The 23450-nt window shown below is 38.2% G+C and overlaps 2 protein-coding genes across 3 annotated transcripts; one reads left to right on the top strand and one right to left on the bottom strand.

Moving 5' to 3' along the window:
• Nucleotides 1-848: 848 nt before the first annotated feature.
• Nucleotides 849-9599, bottom strand: stx16 (syntaxin 16). 2 transcript variants are annotated; one of them, XM_062415470.1, is made up of 9 exons: nt 9176-9599; nt 5866-5877; nt 5646-5753; nt 5307-5447; nt 4895-5057; nt 4580-4668; nt 3800-3943; nt 3072-3152; nt 849-2694 (listed from the first exon to the last, which is right to left on the bottom strand). In XM_062415470.1, the coding sequence occupies exons 1-9, from the start codon at nt 9299-9301 to the stop codon at nt 2593-2595; spliced, it is 966 nt and encodes a 321-aa protein (XP_062271454.1). In that variant the 5' UTR covers nt 9302-9599; the 3' UTR covers nt 849-2592. The 2 variants fall into 2 exon arrangements, with proteins under 2 accessions (XP_062271454.1, XP_062271453.1); XM_062415469.1 differs by lacking the exon at nt 5866-5877 and having other exon boundaries at nt 9221-9599.
• Nucleotides 9600-12877: 3278 nt separating this feature from the next.
• Nucleotides 12878-22875, top strand: dgkab (diacylglycerol kinase, alpha b). The gene is made up of 23 exons (XM_062415417.1): nt 12878-12950; nt 14511-14587; nt 14983-15127; nt 15406-15480; nt 15646-15695; nt 16324-16398; nt 16518-16634; nt 16761-16878; nt 17201-17289; nt 18166-18276; nt 18368-18466; nt 18578-18628; nt 19374-19447; nt 19654-19728; nt 19823-19908; nt 19983-20072; nt 20155-20315; nt 20522-20586; nt 20687-20777; nt 20903-21083; nt 21186-21306; nt 21488-21548; nt 22795-22875. The coding sequence occupies exons 1-23, from the start codon at nt 12878-12880 to the stop codon at nt 22873-22875; spliced, it is 2166 nt and encodes a 721-aa protein (XP_062271401.1).
• Nucleotides 22876-23450: the final 575 nt, after the last annotated feature.

Below are 23450 nucleotides of genomic sequence, written 5' to 3'. Positions count from 1 at the left end.
TAAGAATGTCAAGGTAAGCCAATCAGAGGGAGAGTAGGGCGGGTCAAGACTTTGCCATTCTAGGAAAAGAATATCGCTTCCAGGTCAAGTAACATACTGTCTCATTCAAATAAATAGCGTTAAACTGTATAAGGAATACAAAAAGCGAGGTGAGTGTAAATGAGCGTAGTTAATTACCCTTTAACTTGTCTATAAAACTAATTTCCGTTGTACATCGTTACTAATTAAATTAATTGAGTTATATTTACCCTGGAGTTCAAATTTAAAGGGAGAGACTATGATTTATACTCCTTATCATATAAAGTATAAATATAAATTAACGCATTCAGTCTGCTCTGGTCTCGTTGTAGCTAAAGGTGGTGTCATTCTAGTCTTTGATTTTGAGTCTGCTAAAGACCCTAAAAATAATTTTCCAGAGGCACAATGGACCAGACACGTTTACGATGCAGTCTTGAATAACATCCACCGTGTATTATTGTATATATGTAAGACAGTGCCCTTTTATACTTTGAGCTTTGTATAGCACATAGCCTATTGCAGATAAGAGCTACAACTGCAATTTGTCAATCAACTATTTTGATAATCACATAAGCATTTTAGTAATTGTTTTGCTGCATCTCAAATGTGACAATTTGACACTTTCCTTTCTTATGAGTTAGTAAACCAAATATATTTAGATTCTGGACTGTAGATGTGACAAAACAAGCTTTCAGGCATTTTTCCTCCATATTCTGACATTTTATAGACAAAACAATCAATTAATAAATAAATAAAAATCACCAGAATAACAGATAACGAAAGTAATCATTAGTTGTAGCCCTACTGCAGATGACATTTGAGGGGGAAATTCTCAGTTGAATTTGTGAACCTTTGTGAATCAGATCAACACTCTCACCCTGAAATAGATCTTTGTATAGTGAGCATAACCAACAGTTGAAAACCCACATATTTAATTCATGAGAAAAGCAATTTTCAGCTGTATTAATGCGGATCACCTTCAGAGCTTTTAGTAGACTTGGAGCTGATAAACTGTTTTTACAGCTGAGGTATGTTTGATGTTTTTATCTCCACACACGTATCAATGGTGCCGACCAAAACACACAAAACACCATCATGTTCCAGGTTTATTTAAAAAAAAAAAAAAAAAAATGTTGCCATCTTCTTGCCAGTTTTGCAAAGTTTTGCAAAACTTAAGTAGAGTACCACTAGGACATAATCATCATAACCATTTTCCACACACAACTTCACATCAATGACAAATTGGTAAAAGGTGTAGAAAGTGTAGAGTACAGATGTCAAATAAAGCTCTTCTTTGTTTCAGCTTATCTGTCTTTATAAAACACTAGAACATGTAAAGAATTTCCAACACAGCCAACTAAAATGTGTCCAATCTGAAAAGAAGAAGAAAAAAACCTCATATGTTTGCCTTCATATGGCTGGTTGTGTTGGATTACATCACAGTTTCCTCAGTAGAGCAGACAATGACTGTTGGATTTAGACTACAGATACACTCAATACACAGTAATTCTGCCAGAGATAGAACATCTCTGAACCTCTTGATTATATGTAGTTATTAAAAAATAAATAATTATTTTCATCATACAGATGACAGTAGTATTACATCCATGACACCCCCCTCCCTCCCCTCCCACTCAGGCCTCAATATGTGCAAACTGCAAGAGTTTAAAAAAAAAAAGGTAGCACTTAATGCAAGGACCATGAAAAACAAAAACAATCAAGTGTTTTAAAATGAGCACTTTTTGAAAAGTGCAGCAGGAGTGAAATGGGCGATTTTTAAATTATAGGATGATTCAGAGGGTGCTTGTTGCTGCCCTCCTCAGGCCAACAGTGGAGTTACAAGGACCTCAGTGTAATTATTAAATTAGGGAGTAAAAGGCTCAAAAAAAAAAAAAAGCAGGTGGTCCTTCAACCAAAGGAATATTTTTGGTACTGAATAACTATTCTACTCATATCTGTTGCTGCTCCAATACAAAACATTTTCTTTTAGTCTTGCATGGTAAAATACTGAGCCAGGACGTCAGTGTAATAATGAGTTGAAAATTAATTTGCAGTAAAATCTGCTGCATAATTCTCTTTGACAAACATTTGTTCTTGTCACACTTTCCCTAACAGGAACAAAATGTTTGTCATGATACTGGACAGAAATGATGCATTTTCACACAACAAACATTACAATTCGTGCTTTGAATTCAAGCAGAGAACGCTCTGCTTTAGCAATTTAACATTGGTTGTCCATTTTTAAACACAACAAAGTGTTTTGTTTTGATAAGACGCAGATATGTCAACATGGTCAGGTTCAGCAAACCTATGCCAAAGAGTCTTGGCCATTTTTGTGCGCGTCACTTGATAAAATAGCCATGGCTCAAACAGATTTTTGATTGTTTCTTTGATCAAAATCAACCACAAGACATCTCCACGTTGCCCAAAGTGCACCTGGCATAGAGACGTGGAATTCTTCAGACGTTTCCTGGTGGGTATGAAAGGCAGTCAGCTTGGTTTTGAGTGGAAACAAGTCCACACAGACGCACAACAAACACCCACACAGAAAACAAAAGCCAGAGGAATGCTTAATTAAAACTTTGTTCCAAAAAGGATAATAATTAGAACAATGACTATGATGAAGAGGATCAAAATGACCAGCATCTTTCTGTTTTTCTTCTGGTACTGTTCTGCCTGCAAAGAGAATGAAAACAAGATCAAATTTTATATTTCACTTGATTTCAATGAGTTGTGCAGGAATTAACAACATGCAACAAACCATTTAAATAGTTAGCTGTAAAGGTCCAAACAAAAAGGTGGTGAGTATCTTAAAGAAGAGGAGTAGGTCTGCACACTGTTGAGCACTCCTCTTTTTTAAATCTGTATATCTTTTGTTCTACACCTGTGTATTTAGCCTGGACATGTGCACATTTAGCTCCTTATCTTAAAAAAAGAGCCTAATATATTCTAATAAATAACATGTACTGTGCATTTGTGCTAAAAAGGGTGACAAAAATCTGATGAAGAAACAGTGACGCTGCAGTGAAATCACATGAGACTTTTATCTTTACCTTTTGTAACTGTTTCAATCCATCGTCTGTTTTAACACAAGCTTGCTCCACATTGAAGTCGATTCTGTCGAGAACGGTGCCCTAGAGAAGGAAAGAAGAAGGAATTTGATTAGCGGAAGCAAATCATTTTAGTTGTGGATTATTTATTTTATACAAGGATACTATTGTGTTTAAGCAGTTTGGTGCAGCACTGCAGAACATCTTCCAAACCTGCGTAGTTAAGTATTTGTATTATTAGTTTGATTCAAGCCTTGTTGACAGAAATATCAAATTCAAAGTCAATATGTGATGGTGAGTCTGTGTCCAAAGGGGAAAGGGAGGTTCTGTTTGCTTATGGCTTCAGAGACTGAGAGGTGTCGACTTATGAATTTTGTACAGAGGGTGAAATACTTTGAGTTTTCACTTATTGCATCTCAAATTACTACCACTGAAGTACACATTGTATTGTATTGTATGTATTATTTCTGTCATCAAGTGGGTTTTATTTGCCATCTTATATTACTTTTTTTCATTACTGTTTTTATATTCCTTTTATGCCTTTTTTCTGTGAAGCACCTGGTGAATGTAATTTCTTTTGTTGTAATGCAATTTGAGATGCAACTCTTGTAGGAAAGGAGATATACAAATAAAGTTTTGTTTTACTGGGATCTCAATGGCTGGACTCGTGCTGTAATGAGGGGTTCATTGTTGAATTGTGTGTGTCACAGTGTCAGGACTGCTTCATATACCTGCTCCACCACCATCGTAGCCAAGTCCCGGAAAATCTCATTGAGATCTGAGATGGACTGCACAATCTGTCTTATCTCTCTCTCTCGTTCTTCAACCATTACTGTGTTCTGCTCCACCAGCATCAGCTGGTCGTCTGTGAACCCCTGAAAGAAAATAAAGAAACATCATCACTGGAAGGTAATATAAATATAACTGTACAGGATCTTCAATGACATTACTCAGTCCTGGTCAGAAAACGACACACCAGTGTTCATTTGTTTCATCTGCAAATTAAGATCTATACATTTATAATTATTATTATGATTGTGTATGTAATAATAACACTAATTACTAGGTAATAATGAATAAATCCAGTGGTTTATCAGTTTTTAAATCATTTTAGTGACCCTGCAGTAAAAATAACCTTCATTGTTTAATAGAATTTAAAAAATATATTTATTTTAAAATGGCTGAAATATACTTGTGAAAGTTGCTGATTTCTTTTACATTAGTTTTATTTCACTTGAGCGTGACAATTATTAGTAGTTAAGAGACATTCTTACACTCCTATTTCCCCCCCAGACATATTTATTTAAGACATTTCCTGCCTTTAAGTGTATGTTCAGACTTTGGATGGATGTTGGTTTTTCTGATCCTGTTTGTAATCCTGTACTCCTGCCATATGTGCAAATAAGAGAGAACAACTCTGGTTGGACAAGCCTTTATAAAATGTTACAGTTTAATTGAATTAATTGAGTTAAACTGAATTAATTCATTTTTTGAACAAAATAAAGATTTACCTTGTCATACACAGCTAACTCTTCATCTTCTTCCATTAGAGGTCCTGAGTCAAAAAAGTGCTTTGATCTCTCCTCACGATTCTTCATACCTGGAGGATGAAACCATGACATTTTGTTTAGATGGAAGGGAAATAAAGACGACCTGTGAGCTGAGCGTAGATGGAAATCTTGATTATATATATACAAATATAAGAGCAGCAACAGTAAGAAAGGCAGTGTCTCACGATAAAACCTCTTAAAATCTTAATAACATAAATAATGACAACATGACACGATAATTGATAATATTAGACAGATACATGTGGCAGTTATTACGTTTTAGGTAGCTGGACTGTGTGTGCCTGAAATTGGTAGACAGTTCTTGCAGACTCTGTGCCAGAGATGACACCACGTTTCTCAGCAGTCTCTCCTCCTGCTCAGTGCAGTGGCCACAGCGAGACTGCAAACCTGTTACAGCTCGCTGGCATCGATGAAACATCTGTAAAGAGCAGAACATTTTGAGAAATTGTGTGAGGGAACAACATGGATTTCAAACTTTTCAAGATTCATACCTCAGAGAATCAGCACTATATCAAGCACTTAAAAATATGATTTTATACTGAAGTACAAATGACTGCAAACTGAAAACATGTTCAAAATATGCTAAAACTTTAGGGTTACCTTAGGTATACTTTTAATCTATGAAAATAAACACTTTCTATATTACTATAGTGTAAAATTATGATACCTGTGTGATCTCCTGAGTCGTGATTTCTATAGCATGCTCTTCTTCACTACTGTCATCCAGTGTGGGACGATTCATATGCTTGTCATGAAGTGAAGCCAGTTCCTTCATCTTCTGCCGAACCCGTGTGATTTCATACTGGATCTGAAAGGTGACACTTAGCAGTTAAAGCCATGAAAAGATTTTTTACCTAAAACACAAACTAGGAGACACACATTTGTGAGCTTTAGGTCTGCTGTGTTATGGTAATCTTGTTTAGAAGTTTGGATATATTTATTGATTCACAATCCACTGAGATGAGTCTGGACATTTCTGATCAGGATTCAAAGGGGTTTGTTTTACCTCATCGACCCCCTCTATCCATTTGGGAGGCAGTTTCTTGGTGACTCCGATGGCAGCTTCAGGATCCAGACTAATTCCCGACACCAGCGCCATCCGATCATCAGCCAACTTAAACAAAAAACAAATGATTCTTTAAAAAAATGCTAAGTAACATTTGGTAGATTTGCTGTACCATTTTAAGTGTCTAGAGATATTCTACCACAATGAGAAACAACAGTACCTCATCAAGCTCCTAAATGTGATTGGCAGAGAGCAGAGCGGTCCCATCCAATAGAGAACCAGGAAAAAGAGAGAAAGACAGAAGTCACAGAAAGTGAGCCCCAGAAAAATCAGCAGTGACCACTAAACAAGTGTCATTGACTCCTAACCTCACCAATAATTCAATTACTGTGAGATAAGATTAATAATTGACTATGATTTAAGTCGTTTTTACTTCAGTAACATTTGTCCTGAGTTTATTGACGATGTAAAAAGTGTAAAACTAGAATGTGAATGTAAAAATAAACCATAATCATCAAGAAATGACTAACAAGATAATTCCATTTTAACAAATGGTGTGAAAATGCCAGAAAAAAAACAGCAGCTTGAAGCAAGAGAGAGCAGAAATGGTTGAGCCTCAAGGTCACCTGAGTTTAAGCAACAAAAGAAAGGACAACTTGACCACAATAGAAGATGAGTGAGAATGTATCATGTAAAAGAAAAATCATGCATTTCAAGTAATCATTCATCACAATCTTTGATAATTTATTGTTCACTAAAGCCTTAAATTATATGATATGACTCATTCTGGATAATGCTGCCTCTCATGTCTCTGCCTTATTTCAATTGATTAAGGTCCTGCTTCCTTCAGGCAAAGTCAGTTATTTTAAACTGACTTATAAAGTATAAAGTAGCTTCATGTGCATCTCTAATGACATACAAATCTTTTTAGTTTAGTAGTTGAGTTTCTGCCTTTTATAACAGTGCAAACATATTTCAGCCTGTGTAGGTGCATCATAACTGCACCCCAGTAAAATGAAATGGGACTGCAGCTTTTAAGTGCACTAAAAATATGAAGGCCTAAATTTAACCCGTTTTCACTTCTTTAGCTCGAATGTGGTGGATTGTCATCCAGCTCTAAAAATACAGAAGTCCTTCATTTCATTTCCAGTCCTTTATTTTCGTTGGCGGAGAGACACAGAAGTTTACAACAAACACGGACAAAGCCTGACACAAGGGCAGCGAGACCAAATGTACACTGAACAGGATCGAGCAAGATGTTACACCATGAAGATGATTTATTTGTAAAACACTTTATATCCAACAACTTCCATTTGAGCTACATGAGACACAAACATTTTAAAAAAGTGCACAAAATTGTGTCTGTACAATTTCAGCACAGATATAAATTTATCTTACTGATCAGTCGTTTTAAGTAAAAATACAATTGCATGTTTATAGTTTCATGAAATATGAAGAGTTAATTGCTTATTATTATTATAATTATTTTTATAATTATAAATTGAATGCTTTGGTCAAGTCATTTCACAGAATCACTTTGGGCTCTGGGAATCAGAGATTAATGATGAAACAATTAATTGAAAAATAACAGATTACCTGACACTAAAAGATAAAAATTAGCTGCAGCTCAACAGTAGTAGGATTTAAACACAGGAGGAACACAGCCTGTGCAGTTCAGATCTCGGTAAGAAGCTCCCTTAAAAATGACAGCTCCTCCAGGATTTGATTTGATTTTGATATCTTCTCTCTTCGTGACCACATTTACAGTTAATTTATTTCACTAAAAGCCACTGAGAGCTAATAATGTTGAGTATCAGAAACCAATTTACCACACTGTGATGTGGTAATAAAGAAAGTCTTTGGCAAAGTTAACAGAAAGCTAAAGCTATTTTAGAGTGTATCATCCTGTGAGCCAGGGGGATCATTAGTTTTCCAAAACAAGCTGCTGGGCTCGTCCATTATGGTGTGAGTGGTCGTATTTCCCCCCAAGTAAGAGATTGGGCCATGTGTGAGCCATTCATCACACACACAGGAGCTGCACTATTAAGCATGAATCACCCTTCACAAAATGGTCTCGGCTCTGGAGTATCAGACCACAGCATCGCTCTCCAGCTCCCTTACTCTGATCCTACTGGGTGATGTTTCTTATGGTCTTGAGGTTAACCTCAGCACACCACTCTACACTGTGTCATACAGAGAAACACATTCAGTAGGTTTAGCTGTCCTGATGTATGGTGGAAGAGAATAACAAAGATAACCAAAGAGAAATTAAATAATCAGGGTTAGGAAACGTCTTCATTCACCCTGGTCAGCAACTAAAGTTCAGCTGTTTTGTTGCTGAAGACGTATTTTAGGAAGTGCAGTGCAGACAAATTGCATCCCCAACAGATAAAACATCTTGCTGTGTTCAATGTCTCTAAAAGTACAGGCAGGGTGACGCAGGATGAAATTAATCTACTTCAGCAAGCAGGTAACATAAAATCTTAACAGATGAGTGCGAATGGTCACACACACCCTACACCTGCTTGCTGTGCCGAGCATCCTACACCTGGCCTCTACACACAAGACGAATTCTAGTGAAAACACTTCTGCAGAAGAGCTGTAAACTATTCCCGCTTTGAACAAGTGTGAGGGAATGGGAGGAAAGTGTGTTAGTTGCCTTGTTGGTGTTGTGTAGTATTAACTTGATGGGAGTTTTAAATGACACTGTGCAAGTACATAGTAGCAGGATTTTCATTTAGGGGGGACCTACTACTTTACAAATGATTGAGTGTCAATAAAGCATGTACCTACAGTTTTACTGGGAATGCACCAATCCCATCCACTGGATTATATCAGTCTCAATACTGACTGTAGCACATTGATCAAGTATCGGACCAATCCTCATTAAATAAAACAGTTTCTTCATCAATGTCATTAAAATTGAATAAAAATGTAATTATAAATCACAGTAGGCCACTAACTGGTCTCAGTGAGTTTCATGCAGCCAGTATCATCTGACATCCTGAGCTGAGGTACTGAAGTCTGTATCAAATATTACTTTTCAGGAATCTCATTCAGTATTATTACTTGCCTTAGTTTGTGTTACGTATGTGTATAAACACAGGAGCAAACCAGCTTCATAAAAACAGATCACAGGCACAATCTGAATCTAGACTAGATGACATTAGGATGAGGGCCACAGCACACTTACTAATACTGAGGAGCACTACGTGGACATAAAAACATGCTTTAACTTAAAAAAAATACTGTAACTTACACTCATTTATTCTGGTCTTTTTCTAAAAGACTAATAACTAGCTTATTTTATCTCTATTGTTTACATTTCGAGCTGATGCCTGCACGCCTCTCCATCCTCCTCCTTCATCCTTTTTATAAATCAATCTATCAATCAGTCCTGACTGACGGGGAAATTAGGATAGGTGTGGATATGAACAACTAGCACACAGAGGAGTCTAGCTAACACAGCTCAGTGACTGGCTATATGCAAACACACACAGTAAAATGTCAAAACGATGCAGACCACTCACCGCAGCATTGCTACGTGTACTCAGACGGGGGTCGTTTGTACTCACTTGCTCAGCCAATATCTGCCGGTTTTGGATCGCATTGTTCCGCATTAACAAGAAGGCATCGGTTAGACGCCTTGTGGCCATGACTGCCTTGTTTTAATATCTAAGTTAACACAAGACAAAGTGCGGATCAGGCGTTGATTTGTTAAATTATTAAATGATGTGCTAAATAACACACCGCTAGCTAGCTTTTAGCTTTTGCCCTGCGAAGGATGATGAGGGGAAAACTCGCGATACAGCGCCTGTAGCGGACAGTAAACGACTTAAATAATATTTATCTGTCAGGCATCTCTAATACTTCAAATTAAACAGAGAGAAACATGAACGAAAGCTTCTTCTCTGATGTGGGACTTATCGATAAATTGGTAACGTCACTCCGCTGTTCAGCTACGGAAGTAAGGAAACGTAAACACCTGCGTCACCGGTTCTTCTTCTACTGCCCTTTAACTGTACCGACATGTACCGCCACCCACCGCACCGACGAAGAAGAGACTAGTCCTCCCAACAAAAGTGTTCCTTAAATTAAGATGACATGAAATAGATAAGATGAGGCTTTATTGATCCGTAGAGGGGAAACAGATAAGAACTAGGAGTAATAAATACAAACAAAATAAGAAGTAAAGCAAATGGATATACATATTATAACACCACAAAGCTACTTGAAATGACTTCTATAGAAGTCATTTCAAGTAAAATAGGTAAAAATAGAAACGTTAAGTTCTGGTAGATGTATCTATAGAAGTAATATGTATTTGTTGCATAGGTGAAGTAATGAATACAAAATAAATCAGTTAAATATGCATTAGCGTACCTACATATACTATGTATTATACAGTACACTACACACACACTCACTTAACTGTGAAAGCATGTCCAAACCTCCGTCCGCAAACATACATATGCACAGACAAATCAATATCCTGTACCTACCAACATACCATACATCTCGAGGACCGCATAAGATATGGTATGTGAGGCGTTTGAACATTACATGTATGAAATCAAATAGTTTCTCGTGACAACAAGACTTCCACGTGTACTTTTTTGAATGAAGGTCATATGAAATGGGAAAACATGTAAATATACATAAAAACCAACAACATATACCCTTTTTACAATATATGTAAAGTGGCAGTATCATGGCGGCAATTCACTTTTCAATATATCATTTAGTATAAATCACAACACATAATCATAAAAATAAAAATATCTCTCAGTTGCTTGAGGGATGAGCAATCTATATCAGTCTATTTATCTTGTCACTGGCTGAGGTTCATTGTATGACAGCTCTCTTCTCTTCTTTGTCCTCACTCTGTGTTCATCTTTTAAATCAAGGCTCACTTTGCTGAATAGGCTCTAATGTTCCTGTGTTTTTCCTTTATTTTTGTTAAACAGGTTTTCTACTGTAGCCACCTGACTGGCCGATTCCCTTCTGTTGTGCTATGTTCATGTCGGAAATGTCATTTAATCCCTCTTCTTTGGCAATTTCTGCTGCTCTTCTGGTTGGACGCAGGTATTGGAAGCACTCAAAACATCATCCAACAGTTATAACTTGTGTTTCTACTCTGTGTGCACTCCCTGTGAGGTGTGCCAAAGACAAAGTCCGACTGGCTTGTTTTGGACAATAAAGTTCTTAAAATTGTCTTTATTACATTTGTAATTGCCAGATGGTACCTACAGTGTCACTCCCTCATTAGACAATCCTTGGACTCCACTTCAGTTTGTGGTATTTTATCTTTGGTTTATTTACACTGGCTTAACATATCTTATCTAATTTCTATTATAAAGCAAGGTGAGCTCATTAGTTTCATATTTCCTCTTTTAGCCTAATCAGGTGTGTCAGACAGGCCTTCAAATATTAACTTAAAGGGCGGGTTCACAATTTTTTATGTCTGTCTTTAAAAAACAGTCCAGTGCCCAAATTAATATTGTCAGGTTTTTTCTTGATGTAATCCTCCTTTTCATGCTGACCATTAAGAGATCCCTTTATGATGCACTTATAATGTAAGTGATGGGAGGCCAAATCCACAGTCCTCTTTCTGTGCAAAAAAAAATGTAAAAGTTTGTCTGAAGCTAATATGAAGCTTCAGCTGTCCAAATGAGTCAAATCAAGTCAATATCTTTCAAAGTCTTTTTTAATGCCAAAGTCCCTCTTTTTGTTACTATACTTCCAGCACAGCTCAACAGGGAAACACTTTCCGAGGAAACACAAAGAGGGAATTTGATCCTTAAAAGACTGTACATGTGGCAGATATCCACTTGATAGGACTAACTCAGACTGCTGAAGCCTCATATAAGCTACACATCAACCTTTTAAATGCATTTTTGCACAAAACTGATTGTGCGGACACACTGTGGAGTTTGGCTCCTATCTCTTAGATTGAAAGCACATTTGAATTATGAACATACTGTTTATATGGGCACCTGACTGTTTTAAGACGAAATCATGATATAGGACTTATTGCTACACCTCAAAACCACCAAACCTGTCCCTGCAAGCATAATGGGCAGCATGCAAAAAAAATGTAGTATTTGGTCTTGCAGGGGTGAGTTTAAGTGACTATTCTGTTTCTATAACCCCTGTTCACTTACCCTTGAAAAACAATTCACCTGTGACTTATGGCAAGATTAACCAACAAGGTTTTAGAGCCAATTTATGAGTTCACATTTAGTCTTTCATTCATTCACACCTTTTCATTCACTCCCTGAAAGCTGCAGATCGGATATCCTGAACATCATCCTGATTTTTCATTTTCAAGCTTAAAGCTGCAATATTTATAAAAAATGTGTCGACTTGTTGGAAGGTCGCAATAGATCAAACAAGTGCGTCTGTGTGCGCGAGGCGGTGCCACTAACTGTAATTATGTCGCTAAAAGCTCCTCCTCCGCCCATTAATCCCTCATATCCGCTAATACCACCGCAGACATTTACTCACAAGGACCAGCTGCCGTCAACCAACATATCAAAGTAGCGCCGCGTGTTTGGGACAGCCTGAGAGAGAGAGAGAAAGAGGGAGAGAGAGAGACAGAGAGACAAGGTAAGGCGTTCAGCTCCAGCGGTCCTCCTGCCTGGATGACTGAACACCTGTGCTGCACCTTAACAGCTTTGCCTGTCAGTTGTCTCCTCTGCTAGACTTCGAGTTGTAAATTGATTAAGCTGAAGGGTTACTACAGTATTTTTGTCTGGTTAGGAGACAAATAAAGACACACAGGCACAGTCTCTTTGCTGAGACTCTGCCTGTCATGTTGTATCACTCAATGCTTCATGTGACTGTGGAGTAACCTCCTCCTATTGTTATTGTTAGTTCTTATTACAAAAGTATGACCTAAATTTGAATAGTGAGAGCTGATATCTGGTGATTCCCACAGTTAGGAGGAATCACTTGACTATCTGATTATCTGAAACCAGTCTGTGGTTGATCACTGTTCAGCAAGAAGAATGTGTTTTACTCACTACTGCTTATGTTCACTCTTAGAAATGGAGACAAACCAGTTTATGTGAGTCACTGCCAGTAAGACTAAATGACCAAAGACCTTTTGCACAAATGACTCGTTCCTTGAATTGCAACCCCTCTGGAGCTCAGCAGGTTGTTTTTCGCCCTGTCACCTCTCTGATCGTCCTGTCGTTGTTGTTTTGTCTTAGCTCATTTAGGTGATCGGCATGGCTTCGTCCGATGATGCAGAAGGGTCTCTGACTCCTGTGGATTTCATCCAGCTGCAGCACTACATGGAATGTAAGTTTCACCATCTGATATTTTTGCAACCAGCGCTTGTATGTAACACTGAGCTGCATAAAATGACCACTCAGGTGGTTTTTGTGTAGCTGACCCTTTGCTCTGACATCGTAATGGAAGAGAAGAAGCAAAAAGCATTTGCAGTAGATGAAACTAAATGAAAATATTTATCATGAAGGCTGCAACTAATGATTACTTTCATTATCTATTATTGCTTAATTATTTTTTTGATTAATTGATTAATTATTTTGGAAAAGCAGCAGATTGTCAAATTTCAAAACCTGAACCTATCAAATATTTGGCATTTTCGCTTTAAAAAAATTACTCAAAATAAAAAATGATTATGACTTATTGATGAATCGACTGATTGTTGCCGCTCTATTTATCAAAGTGTGCAGCTACCTTTTTCTGAATACTTAGGAATGATGCCTTTGAAGTAGTAAGAAAGCAAAGAAACAACAGATCACTGACTTGGAGAAAGTAGAGGAAAACACATAAGACAAAAATGCACATGCAAGACAAGAAGACAGTTTGCGTGCATCTAACTTGTAAATGTAGTCAAAGTCCAGTGGCAGCAAGAAACGTTTTCACACCCATATTAATTACAGAGCTCTTTAACTTCTTATAGTTTATATTCCCAGCACAGGGAGGTGAAGGGGAGATAAAGGCTGAAACGTCTTCATTTTAATGTCTTTGCATTTTCCTCCACTGTGCTGAATATAGAAACTGAAAGAATACAAATAAGAGTTTGCACTCCCAGAGTCATTTGGGAGTGCAAACTTTTCTTGTTCCTTGATCTCTGATTTGCTTTAATGTGTTTCCAGTTACTTTCAAACTTGAGAATCCCTCATTTGGGCAACTCAAGGTAGTCATACTGGACATTTAGTATCATAATATAAAAGAATGAGGTAGTTTCTGTTATTCACTCAACACAAAAAACATTGCAAAATGCTCTCTGGAGGATCATTCACCATCAACACAAAAACACAAACAAGGACTCCAACATGTACGTGCACACTTCTGTGCTCAGGTCGCAGCTAATGCAGATTTTGATAGACCTGTTGACAGGAAACAGGGCTAAAAATATTCTACTGTACACTCAGAGGCTTTGAAAGAAATGAGATGAGTCTGTAGGCTTTTAGTGTCAGGTGGGGGTGGGGGTGTTTGCACCGCTGGATAATGGATGAATGGATAATTATACCCGCTTCTCCCTGGACCTGAGAAAAGCACCACTGTGTGTTACCTCTGACAGCAGGACCCAAAGCCAGATTTAATGCAGGATACACTCTGTGTGCCCACAATCAGTGATGATCTCTCATTTGGTTCCTGTTTTAGCGCCCATGTAATTAACGCGCAGGACAAATGGCAAATAAACAAAGAAATGAATTAGTCTCCAAGCTTTTCTGTTCTCAGCTTCACTGCAGTCTTGTTCTGTTGTTTCATCAGTCATGTTCACAGCTGACAGACGTGTTGATGGCATTAAATCTAAATCCTCTTTGGTGCCCTTTTAGATTCATGAATTTCACTCACTTTTTGATCTCTTCACTTTTTTGCTCGCAGACAGCACTTTGAGGGTGAGAGATGTGATTAAGGAGTTTCACGCCGGGGGTCGGCTGGCCCAGCACAGCTTTGGAGAGGTCAGTCATATAACAGCACCTACGCAATACATGTTTTCTGGACATGAAATGTGGTAACTTCGTTATCATTTTCAATGAAATCTCTTGGAAATAATGACTTGGTTTTGTAGTAATTAAAGGGAAAATATGATTTTCTCTTTTATACACAAGTAAATATTCATGAATCATTCATTTAATACTGGAAACTTCATTGTACTTAAATACTTAATTGTATGCTTGCTCAACTGACCTGCTGTACTTTAACTAAAAGACTATTTACTGTAGTTATGCCAGTAGTTTCTTGAAATTTGTGAAATTGAATTATTAGTTGACTTTTTTAGCCTAATTTCTTCACAATTATTTTGCTCTTTCTAGGAAACAAGCTGTTTGTTTGATTGTTTGATTTTTCTCCTCAGTGTGTCGACTCTGTGGGGTTTTGTCTCTTTCTCAAGACCTACCTAGAAGTGGATAACTTTCCTGCAGATTTTTGCCAACGCCTTTTTCACTATTTCCAACACGCAGAGCAGGATGGCTCCACAAAAATCTCTCTTCCCAAAGGAGGTAACTCGTTTTGGGTACTTCATGTTCCTGGTTGAGTTGAGAAAACACCCTGAAAATATTCAGTGAAAGAAAGAATGAGTGTTTCCTGTTGGGCAATGCCCACTTGCTTGTCTGTTTTTTCATCTTTTAGTGTTGTGTCATAGGAATGAGACCGAAGATGTAACCTAAGAGATTAGTCCACCTGCTCCGATAACAAACCTATGATAAACTATTTCCTTTTATTTCCACCATCTTTAGACCTCAATAATGTAATAAAGCTTTCCTGCATCTTTTCTCAGGCGGGGTCTTTCTTCGTGATGTGTCTTGTTACTTCTCTGTGCTGGAGGACGGACAGCCACGGGAGAAGCTTGAATGTTAGTTTCATCCACTTTCTGAACACTTTGTGACATGTTTATTACTGCAGCTGCATTTAATGCATATTCACGGCTGATAAATACTTAAGAGTGATGATTTACAGCAGAGGGTCTGAGATAGTGTGGAAACTATGTTTTCACTGACTTTCTGTGTTGTGTTTCCAGTTACTTTCAAACTTTACGACAAAGATTGTAACGGACTCCTGGACAGCTCTGTAAGTTTCTCCAAATCACTGACAAGTTTCTACAAATGACGTGACTAAAATCACATTTATTATCCAACTTGATTTGGTATTCTTTTGTATTCACTTAAGAGAGTTGACACATGTACATTTAATGTTTACAGTTAGTTCTGCAAGAAGTCAAATTTACTGTTGTTTTTTGTTTTTTTTTTGCTTGATCTAACACCTCCTTACCTGAAAACAGCAAATCAAATCATCAAAAATTGAGAGAATCATTTTTTATTAATCTGTTTTGTATAGATTTATTATTATTATTTAATTTTAGTTAATTGTAATGTTAAAGAGCATCACAGAAATGCCTCTGTGTACACATGCAGCTTATGTAAATCTTGATGTCGCCTCAGCTGCTAACATGAATATGATCACATTGCTTCCCTCACAAATTTGTTAAAACTGTAAATATAGGCTAATTAATACATTTAACATTTTAAATTTATTCCAAAATAAAAATAAAAACATTCCTCAAACTGTCCTTATATCGCCAAACAAACAAACCATGAATAAATAAGATGGTGTAGAAGATGTAGAGGAAGGTGAAGATTAAGGATATGGTCATACCACCAATCCACTGTGAACATAAACACTGTTGTTTCTCCATCAGGAGGTGGATCGTATAATCACTCAGATGATGCGAGCTGCTGATTACCTGGGCTGGGATGTGACTGAACTCAGACCTGTAAATTATTTTTAATCTGTTAAATTCACAAAATCACAATATCACAAAGGTTTTAAATCCGTCTTCTTTTTTTTCACAAGGTGGAAGGTATAAGGAAGTAATACTTTTTGATTGAATAGGTGCTCAAGGACATGATGACAGCGATCGATGTGGATGACAGCGGCACCGTCACGCTGGAGGAATGGGTGAAGGGAGGCATGACTAATGTGCCTTTACTTGTTCTGCTCGGACTGAAGGTGAAACATTTGGCTATACGTACACATTTTAAGTTTGCTTCGTTAATGTCACAACTTTAAATGAACAGCACAGCTTGTTTATCTTCTCTTTCTCTGTTTTTAAATTCATTTTCTTCCCCTTGACAGATGACAGAGAAGGACGGGCAGCATATTTGGAGGATGAAGCATTTCAACAAGCCAACCTACTGTAGTGTGTGTCAGAGCATGCTGCTCGGACTCGGGAAGCAGGGACTCTGCTGCACCTGTAAGATCTCACAGCTGCCACCAGGGGGCAACCGAGTACCTCATACACAGTACAGTTGAACTGGAGGGGTCCAGCCCCTTCCAGCTCACTTGTACTGGTTATTAATTTTCAGTATTACAGCACTTTACTTTGCATGTAGAGTACATGTGAGTACATGTAATGAGATATGAAATTATCTGAAGCAATTACTTGCAATGACATTACTGTACGCAATGCTCTGAAAAAAAAGGGAAAAAAAGAAATTATCTTAGCTTTCTCTACTGGGGAAAGCTATGTGTTTGTCTTGAGTTTCTCTAATATTGCTCCATATCTGCTCCCTCAGGTTGCAAGTACACCGTCCACAGTCAGTGTGCCAACAAGAATCCCGAACCCTGCACTCGTACCTTTGTCAAATCTAAAAAAGAGATTGGTGTAAGAAGCACAACAATTCCTCCTCATTTCCAGTTTCTTCCTTTGGTTTTGTTTTATTTCTGCTTTTTTTCAGATTTACAGTAACATTCACACAAGCATTTTTTAAGTATGTTTGTCAGGAGTTTGTCAAGAGAATTTACTATGTCAGGTCACTTGTTTTGCAACACCAAAAACCACAACAGATTAACAACAGAGAACATTGCAGTGCATTAGTAGTAATAAGTGCAACCCATCAGGGTTTTTTTTTTTTTAAAGCACGGATTACAGCTGGCACAGTCTGCTCCGTACATCTGTTAAACGCCCTAATTTTACACAAGCGAAAACAAAGTTCATTCACCGTTTTTCCAGTGTGGTGTGTGACGGCCACAACTCACTGATTCACACTTATCTGTAAGCACTCAAATTCCCTGGGCTACTTGCGGAGGTGGAGGTGCCAGTGTGTTTTAGGGATATTTGATCTAGTGATGCGTGTCTGCCAAGTCAGTGGTTATCCAAAAAGCCATCGGAGGCCATATTAAAGTTCCTCAGCTGCTCTGGAGGAAGGTGTGGTCTGTGTTGACTCTTTTCAAGTTAACAACATGATTTTTCCTGCAGTTATTCAGGGTTGTTGTTTTAGCACCACTAATGTTAACATGGACATTGTTCCTGGAGAAATGCTCATGATGACTTTGGTTACCATCATAGAACTTGTCTAGACATTGTAGGTAGAATAATATTTGAAAAGAGGAGGTAATTAGAGATGGACTAGTGCACACTGGTAGCTGTGGTATTGGCATTCACTCCTAAGGTTTGTGTAATTGTTAATAACAGGATAAATAATATTATTGTGGTTACACTTAGTCGTTAACCCCTGTTTTCTTCATCTTTGTGTCTCAGATAGCAGCTCATGACTGGGTCAGAGCTGACTGTAACTCCACAAAGTGTCAGGTCTGCCATAAGAAGATCAAAACTTTAGCAGGGAGGCGTTGCGTGTGGTGCCAGGAAATGGTGAGTGTGTGTTCAGGTGCTTTGGGGTTCCCAAATGAACAAATAAAGCATCTCTACTGGCAGTGTTCATTATGTTTTGTCTCTTTTTAAGCGTCACGATGAGTGTGTTTTCTCTGGAATCTCAGCCTGTGATTGTGGGCCATTCAAAGATCATATACTCCCTCCATGGGCCATATACGCTGTCTCAAAGGTAACGTGATTAAAAAATTCTATGGTACACAATGAGCTTTGTTGAGTGTTTTCTTTTCTTCAAGATTATTTTGAGTAAATTGCCTGTTTTGTCCTGTTTTTTTTCACCCAGGAGGAGGACACCAGCCTGCTGAATGTCACCCCTGATGGCCACATCCTGCAGGTCTGCTCTTCTCAAGACATACTTTCATTCTTTTTCCAACCATACACTCATCATGCACTGACATCTGCATATCCTGATTTCTTAGGAAAATATCCAATTTCAGTGATTTATTATGTTATTTTTGGTGATTTTTTAAGGACTCCACAAGTGTTTTCGTAGCCTGTTTTTTCAGTTTAGTGTGATGTCATTGGAGAAATACATCTGTCAGGGTTATCCGTGCTGACAGAGACAAAACCACTTACGCAGTTACTAAATTTAAAGTGATATACCACCCAAAATATATGTTTTACTTTTAATATCAAACACTAACATATACCCATCATGGGAATGAAAAAACATTGACACAGATAATAAATATAGAGAGATTTGACTGTGCAAATAGAGAGAGGCTTTTCAAAGTCTGTGTACAAAGACTGTGGACCTCCCTTCAGAGAAAAAAACTCCCCCCTTTAGTTTACTTCCTTTGTTTCGATCAATTCCTGGACGTCTGTGAGATCTTGATTATGTTATTTGATCCTGTAGACACTCAATAGTTGAGCCAAGATAGCCTGATAATGCTGTTTGACATAACTTCACTCTACACCAAATCCATAAAAATGTCTGTCTGAAGGCATTTATTAGTTTCCCCAGACTACTGTAACTTTGAACTATCTCTTTAACCACATGATACACACTGAAATATTGTGTGTATTGTTCAAATGAGTTGTATAATCAAGTAATTCTTATTCACTTCATTTTCCTTCAGATTGTACCAATTGCAGACACCCACCCTCTGCTGGTGTTTGTAAATCCTAAAAGTGGAGGAAAGCAGGGTGAAAGGTAAGTTTTGATATGCATAGAGTAAGGATGACACAAATTATTAACATGGGATTCAACTGTTTTACATTTCTTTGTGAATTATGTTATCAAGAAGATGCAGGCTCCACTTTTGCAGTATTACTACAAAATGGTTGCACATTTATTTTAGAATAAGCATGTGTTCCCTCTCAAGGCTCCATTGGTGTTGAATTGTTTGTTTTCCACAGAGTGCTCAGGAAATTTCAATACCTGCTGAATCCGCGTCAAGTGTACAACCTGTCCAACGGAGGCCCTGCGCCGGGGTACAACACACCTTTACTACTCTAGGCTCGCATATTAATTGCAAAGTGTGTTTTGTTTTTTCTTCACATTTACAATGATTGCTTTCTTTTTCAGACTACATTTCTTCCATAATCTGCGTGAGTACAGGATCTTGGTGTGTGGAGGAGACGGCACGGTCGGGTGGCTCCTGGATGCTATAGGTACTGCTGCATAGATTGAGAGAGGTGATCATAGTTGCTATCTCTGAAGCTAAATAATGGACCTGTGATTGCAGACAAAGCGGACCTCCAGGTGCATCCTCCAGTGGCTGTCCTACCTCTGGGCACAGGGAACGACTTGGCCCGCTGTCTGCGCTGGGGAGGAGGTAAAACCAAGAGAACATCATTCAGTTTTAGCTCATGCCTCAACACTGACAAAGTCTTATATACCTGCTACTTTCATTAAAGGATACGAGGGGTCTGATTTGAAAGAGATCCTGAAGGAGATCGACAGCAGTGAGGTGGTTCCCATGGACCGCTGGAGCATCCAGGTGATACCAGTTGATCCTCAAGCAGTTGGAGACCCCGTGCCCTACGAGATCATCAACAACTACTTCTCCATTGGAGTGGTGGGTCACAAATTCAGCAAGGAGGAACAATGACATTGCACATGAGTATTGATTGAGTTTTGTTTTTTCCAACTCAATCAGTTACAAAAAACAGTCTGGTAATCTCATATAGACATACACAGAAACAGAAACGTACACATAAACAGAAACTAAATATATTGCGTAAAAAAGGATTTAACTGGATTTCCTTTGTATCATGTGGGCAGGATGCTTCTATTGCTCATCGTTTCCACTCCATGAGAGAGAAACACCCAGAGAGGTTCAACAGCAGGTGGGAATTCATATTAACTGTATGAACAAAGATGTTTTTCATATTTTCTTAGTTTTTTCAAATAATTAATTTTGAAGATCTTTTCTGTGTTATTTTTAAGAATGAAGAACAAACTTTGGTACTTTGAATTTGCCACTACTGAGACCATCTCTGCCTCTTGCAAGAAGATCAAGGAGTGTCTCACTATTGAGGTGAAAATTTTCTCCACACTCATGTTGCTGTTTTGCCAAAACTAATAATTAAAAGTTCACGTTTTGAATTTTGTCTCTCTTCAGTGGTTTAAACACAAAACAACCTGTTATTTTGCCTTCACTAGTGCTGTGGGAGAAACCTGGACCTGAGCAGTGTGTCTTTGGAGGGTATTGCTATTCTCAATATACCCAGCATGCATGGAGGCTCCAACCTCTGGGGTGAATCCAAGAAGCCTGATGGCGTGGCAGAGGCGGAGCACTGTGAGGTCATCACTGACCGTGAACTCCTGAAAACGATCTCACAAAGTAAGACTGGTTCTGGTTACTCACATGAATCACCTCACTAGCACTGTTGATTTTAAACTGCTTCATCTCATGGCTGTGTGTCTACTGTGTATCCCCTTCCAGGTATGAGCGATAAGCGTCTGGAGGTGGTGGGGCTGGAAGGAGCCATGGAGATGGGACAGATCTACACTGGACTGAAGAGTGCTGGGCACAGACTGGCACAGACCTCTAAAATTACCATCAGGTAATTTGAGATACTTTTACCTTAAGGATGATGACAAAATAACATAATACAGCCCCATACAACAACATCCCAAATCAAAGCCTGACCAGAGTGGCATTTGGCTATTGTTTTGTCACAAGTGTCCCTGTGTATAAATGGTTAACTATAATTAAATCTTATTGTTATTCCTTCCTGTGTGCAGGACATTCAAACCCTTGCCCATGCAAGTAGATGGTGAGCCATGGATGCAACCTCCTTGTACTGTAAGTGTTAATAGCAGTTCTGATTCAGAGTTAAGACAAGTAATAAATTCATAGAAGCGATGTGTGTGATGGGATGTGTTTCAGCTGTTTTTTTTCCAAACAGATACAGTTAACATCAACAACATTTCAATTAGTGTAACATAGTTAACATTTACTCAGACTATATTTATCTGTGTGAGCTGAGGCCCAGTCCCACTGTCTGTCTGTCCGTCTGAACTGGCACACGTTCATGATAAATCCACCAAAGCTCACTGCTGTCTCATAGGAGTGACACGCTCTTGCTGACTTTTTGAGCCTTTTCTGCTCACTTCCTGCAGTCTTATGTCACATTACATTGCATTCATTTGGCAGACACTTTAATCCAAACTTTATTTACATTTTTCCCTACACATGCAAAGTGAGCAAGGACACGTTGACACAGGGCACAAAATTAGGACCAGCCACAAGCCAAAAGCTGGTAAAATATGCAAGTGGCTGGGAGATTTGCTTCACTCACCAGCCAAAAAAACAGTGGTTATCTATTTAGCCGCATTTGGCTGGTAGACAAAAAAGTTAATTTTGCACTCTGCTTTGACGTGTAGACAGGAAGAGCTCAGCGGTTGGACTGCAAACCATGTGATTCATGGCAAACCTGCAATACCGACCGAGCCTCCCCCAGCTGCCCACAATTCAAAGCATTTGAATGTTGAAAATGATGGCAGGAGAAATATGAAGTTAAACACTCACCAAGTAAAGCAGCTGTCAAGAACAAGTTTATATGCACACAACAGCTAGACCAGTGTTTTATATAATATTTGCTCTACACTAAATAACAGTATTGATATACTGTAAAGTTATTGGACAAAATAGTAGAAAAATTACCAGTATAATGCAGAATTCAACATCACCACAAACTGCAACCATATGACCATAAAAATCAATCCATTCCTCTCTAAATCTGAAACTTGTAGCCTTGATTAAATTAGTTTCAGACAGCTGTTTGGAGCCCTTTCACCATGTTTCACTGAGGTGTTTACTCTAATCATGCCTCTGATGTCATATAAAGTCATGGATAATGACTGAGGGTGGATACTGGAGCTGGACCAGAGAGAGTGAAAATAACAGGATGTGATGCGTCATCATAATAACTGCTTTTGTTTTTGTTTGGTTTAATATTAGACTGAATAATGTTTGATCAAATGAAAGGAATATGAACCCAAATAATTTTATTATAATTAACCAGAATTGTGTCTTGCATTTATTATAGATCCACATAACTCACAAGAACCAAGCTAACATGCTAATGGCTGCACCAACAAAACCGTCCGGCTTCTTTCACCTCAAGTAGAGCGCTGGATTCACTACAGCAGTGCAACACACTGTCCAGTCTGCTGAGGGCTGCTCTACCAGCGTTAGCTGGAAAATGATGCAGGGTGACTATTAATGTGTGAGATAGCTCTGTGTTTATACCTGCTGTGTTGCTTGAAGCATTATTGTCTGTGTTACTTGCACGTAATCCACATTATCTTTCTAACTTATTTCAGAGTACAGACAGCTCGCGCTTTTCACAAGTGCAAATTTCACCTGCTCGCTGCTATTGTGTGCCAACTTAGTAGTAATGCATTCATTTTTTTTGTTTTTTGTAAATAAAATGGTGTGTATTTACAGCATATGCAAACACATATTTACATGTTTTATGTTGTGTTGACTCTGTCGCGGATCACATTTGCAGTTGTGTCTTGGTGGTTTTATTATCTGCACTTCCTAATGCAGCTGGTGATGAACTGGCTTTGCGCCGCCTTCAGAAGCACCAAACCTTCACTATCTGTCTGTTCTAATGTCTTGCACTGTCAGTGTCAAAATTATATATATATTTCAGTGTTTTAACTGTTTCTTAAGTAGATGTTGAAGTCATAATGTGAG

This window comes from Scomber scombrus, chromosome 3 (assembly GCF_963691925.1).
Source record: "Scomber scombrus chromosome 3, fScoSco1.1, whole genome shotgun sequence".
In the NCBI taxonomy this organism is placed as follows: Eukaryota; Metazoa; Chordata; class Actinopteri; order Scombriformes; family Scombridae; genus Scomber; species Scomber scombrus.
This window is presented reverse-complemented; position numbering and strand designations above follow the sequence as displayed.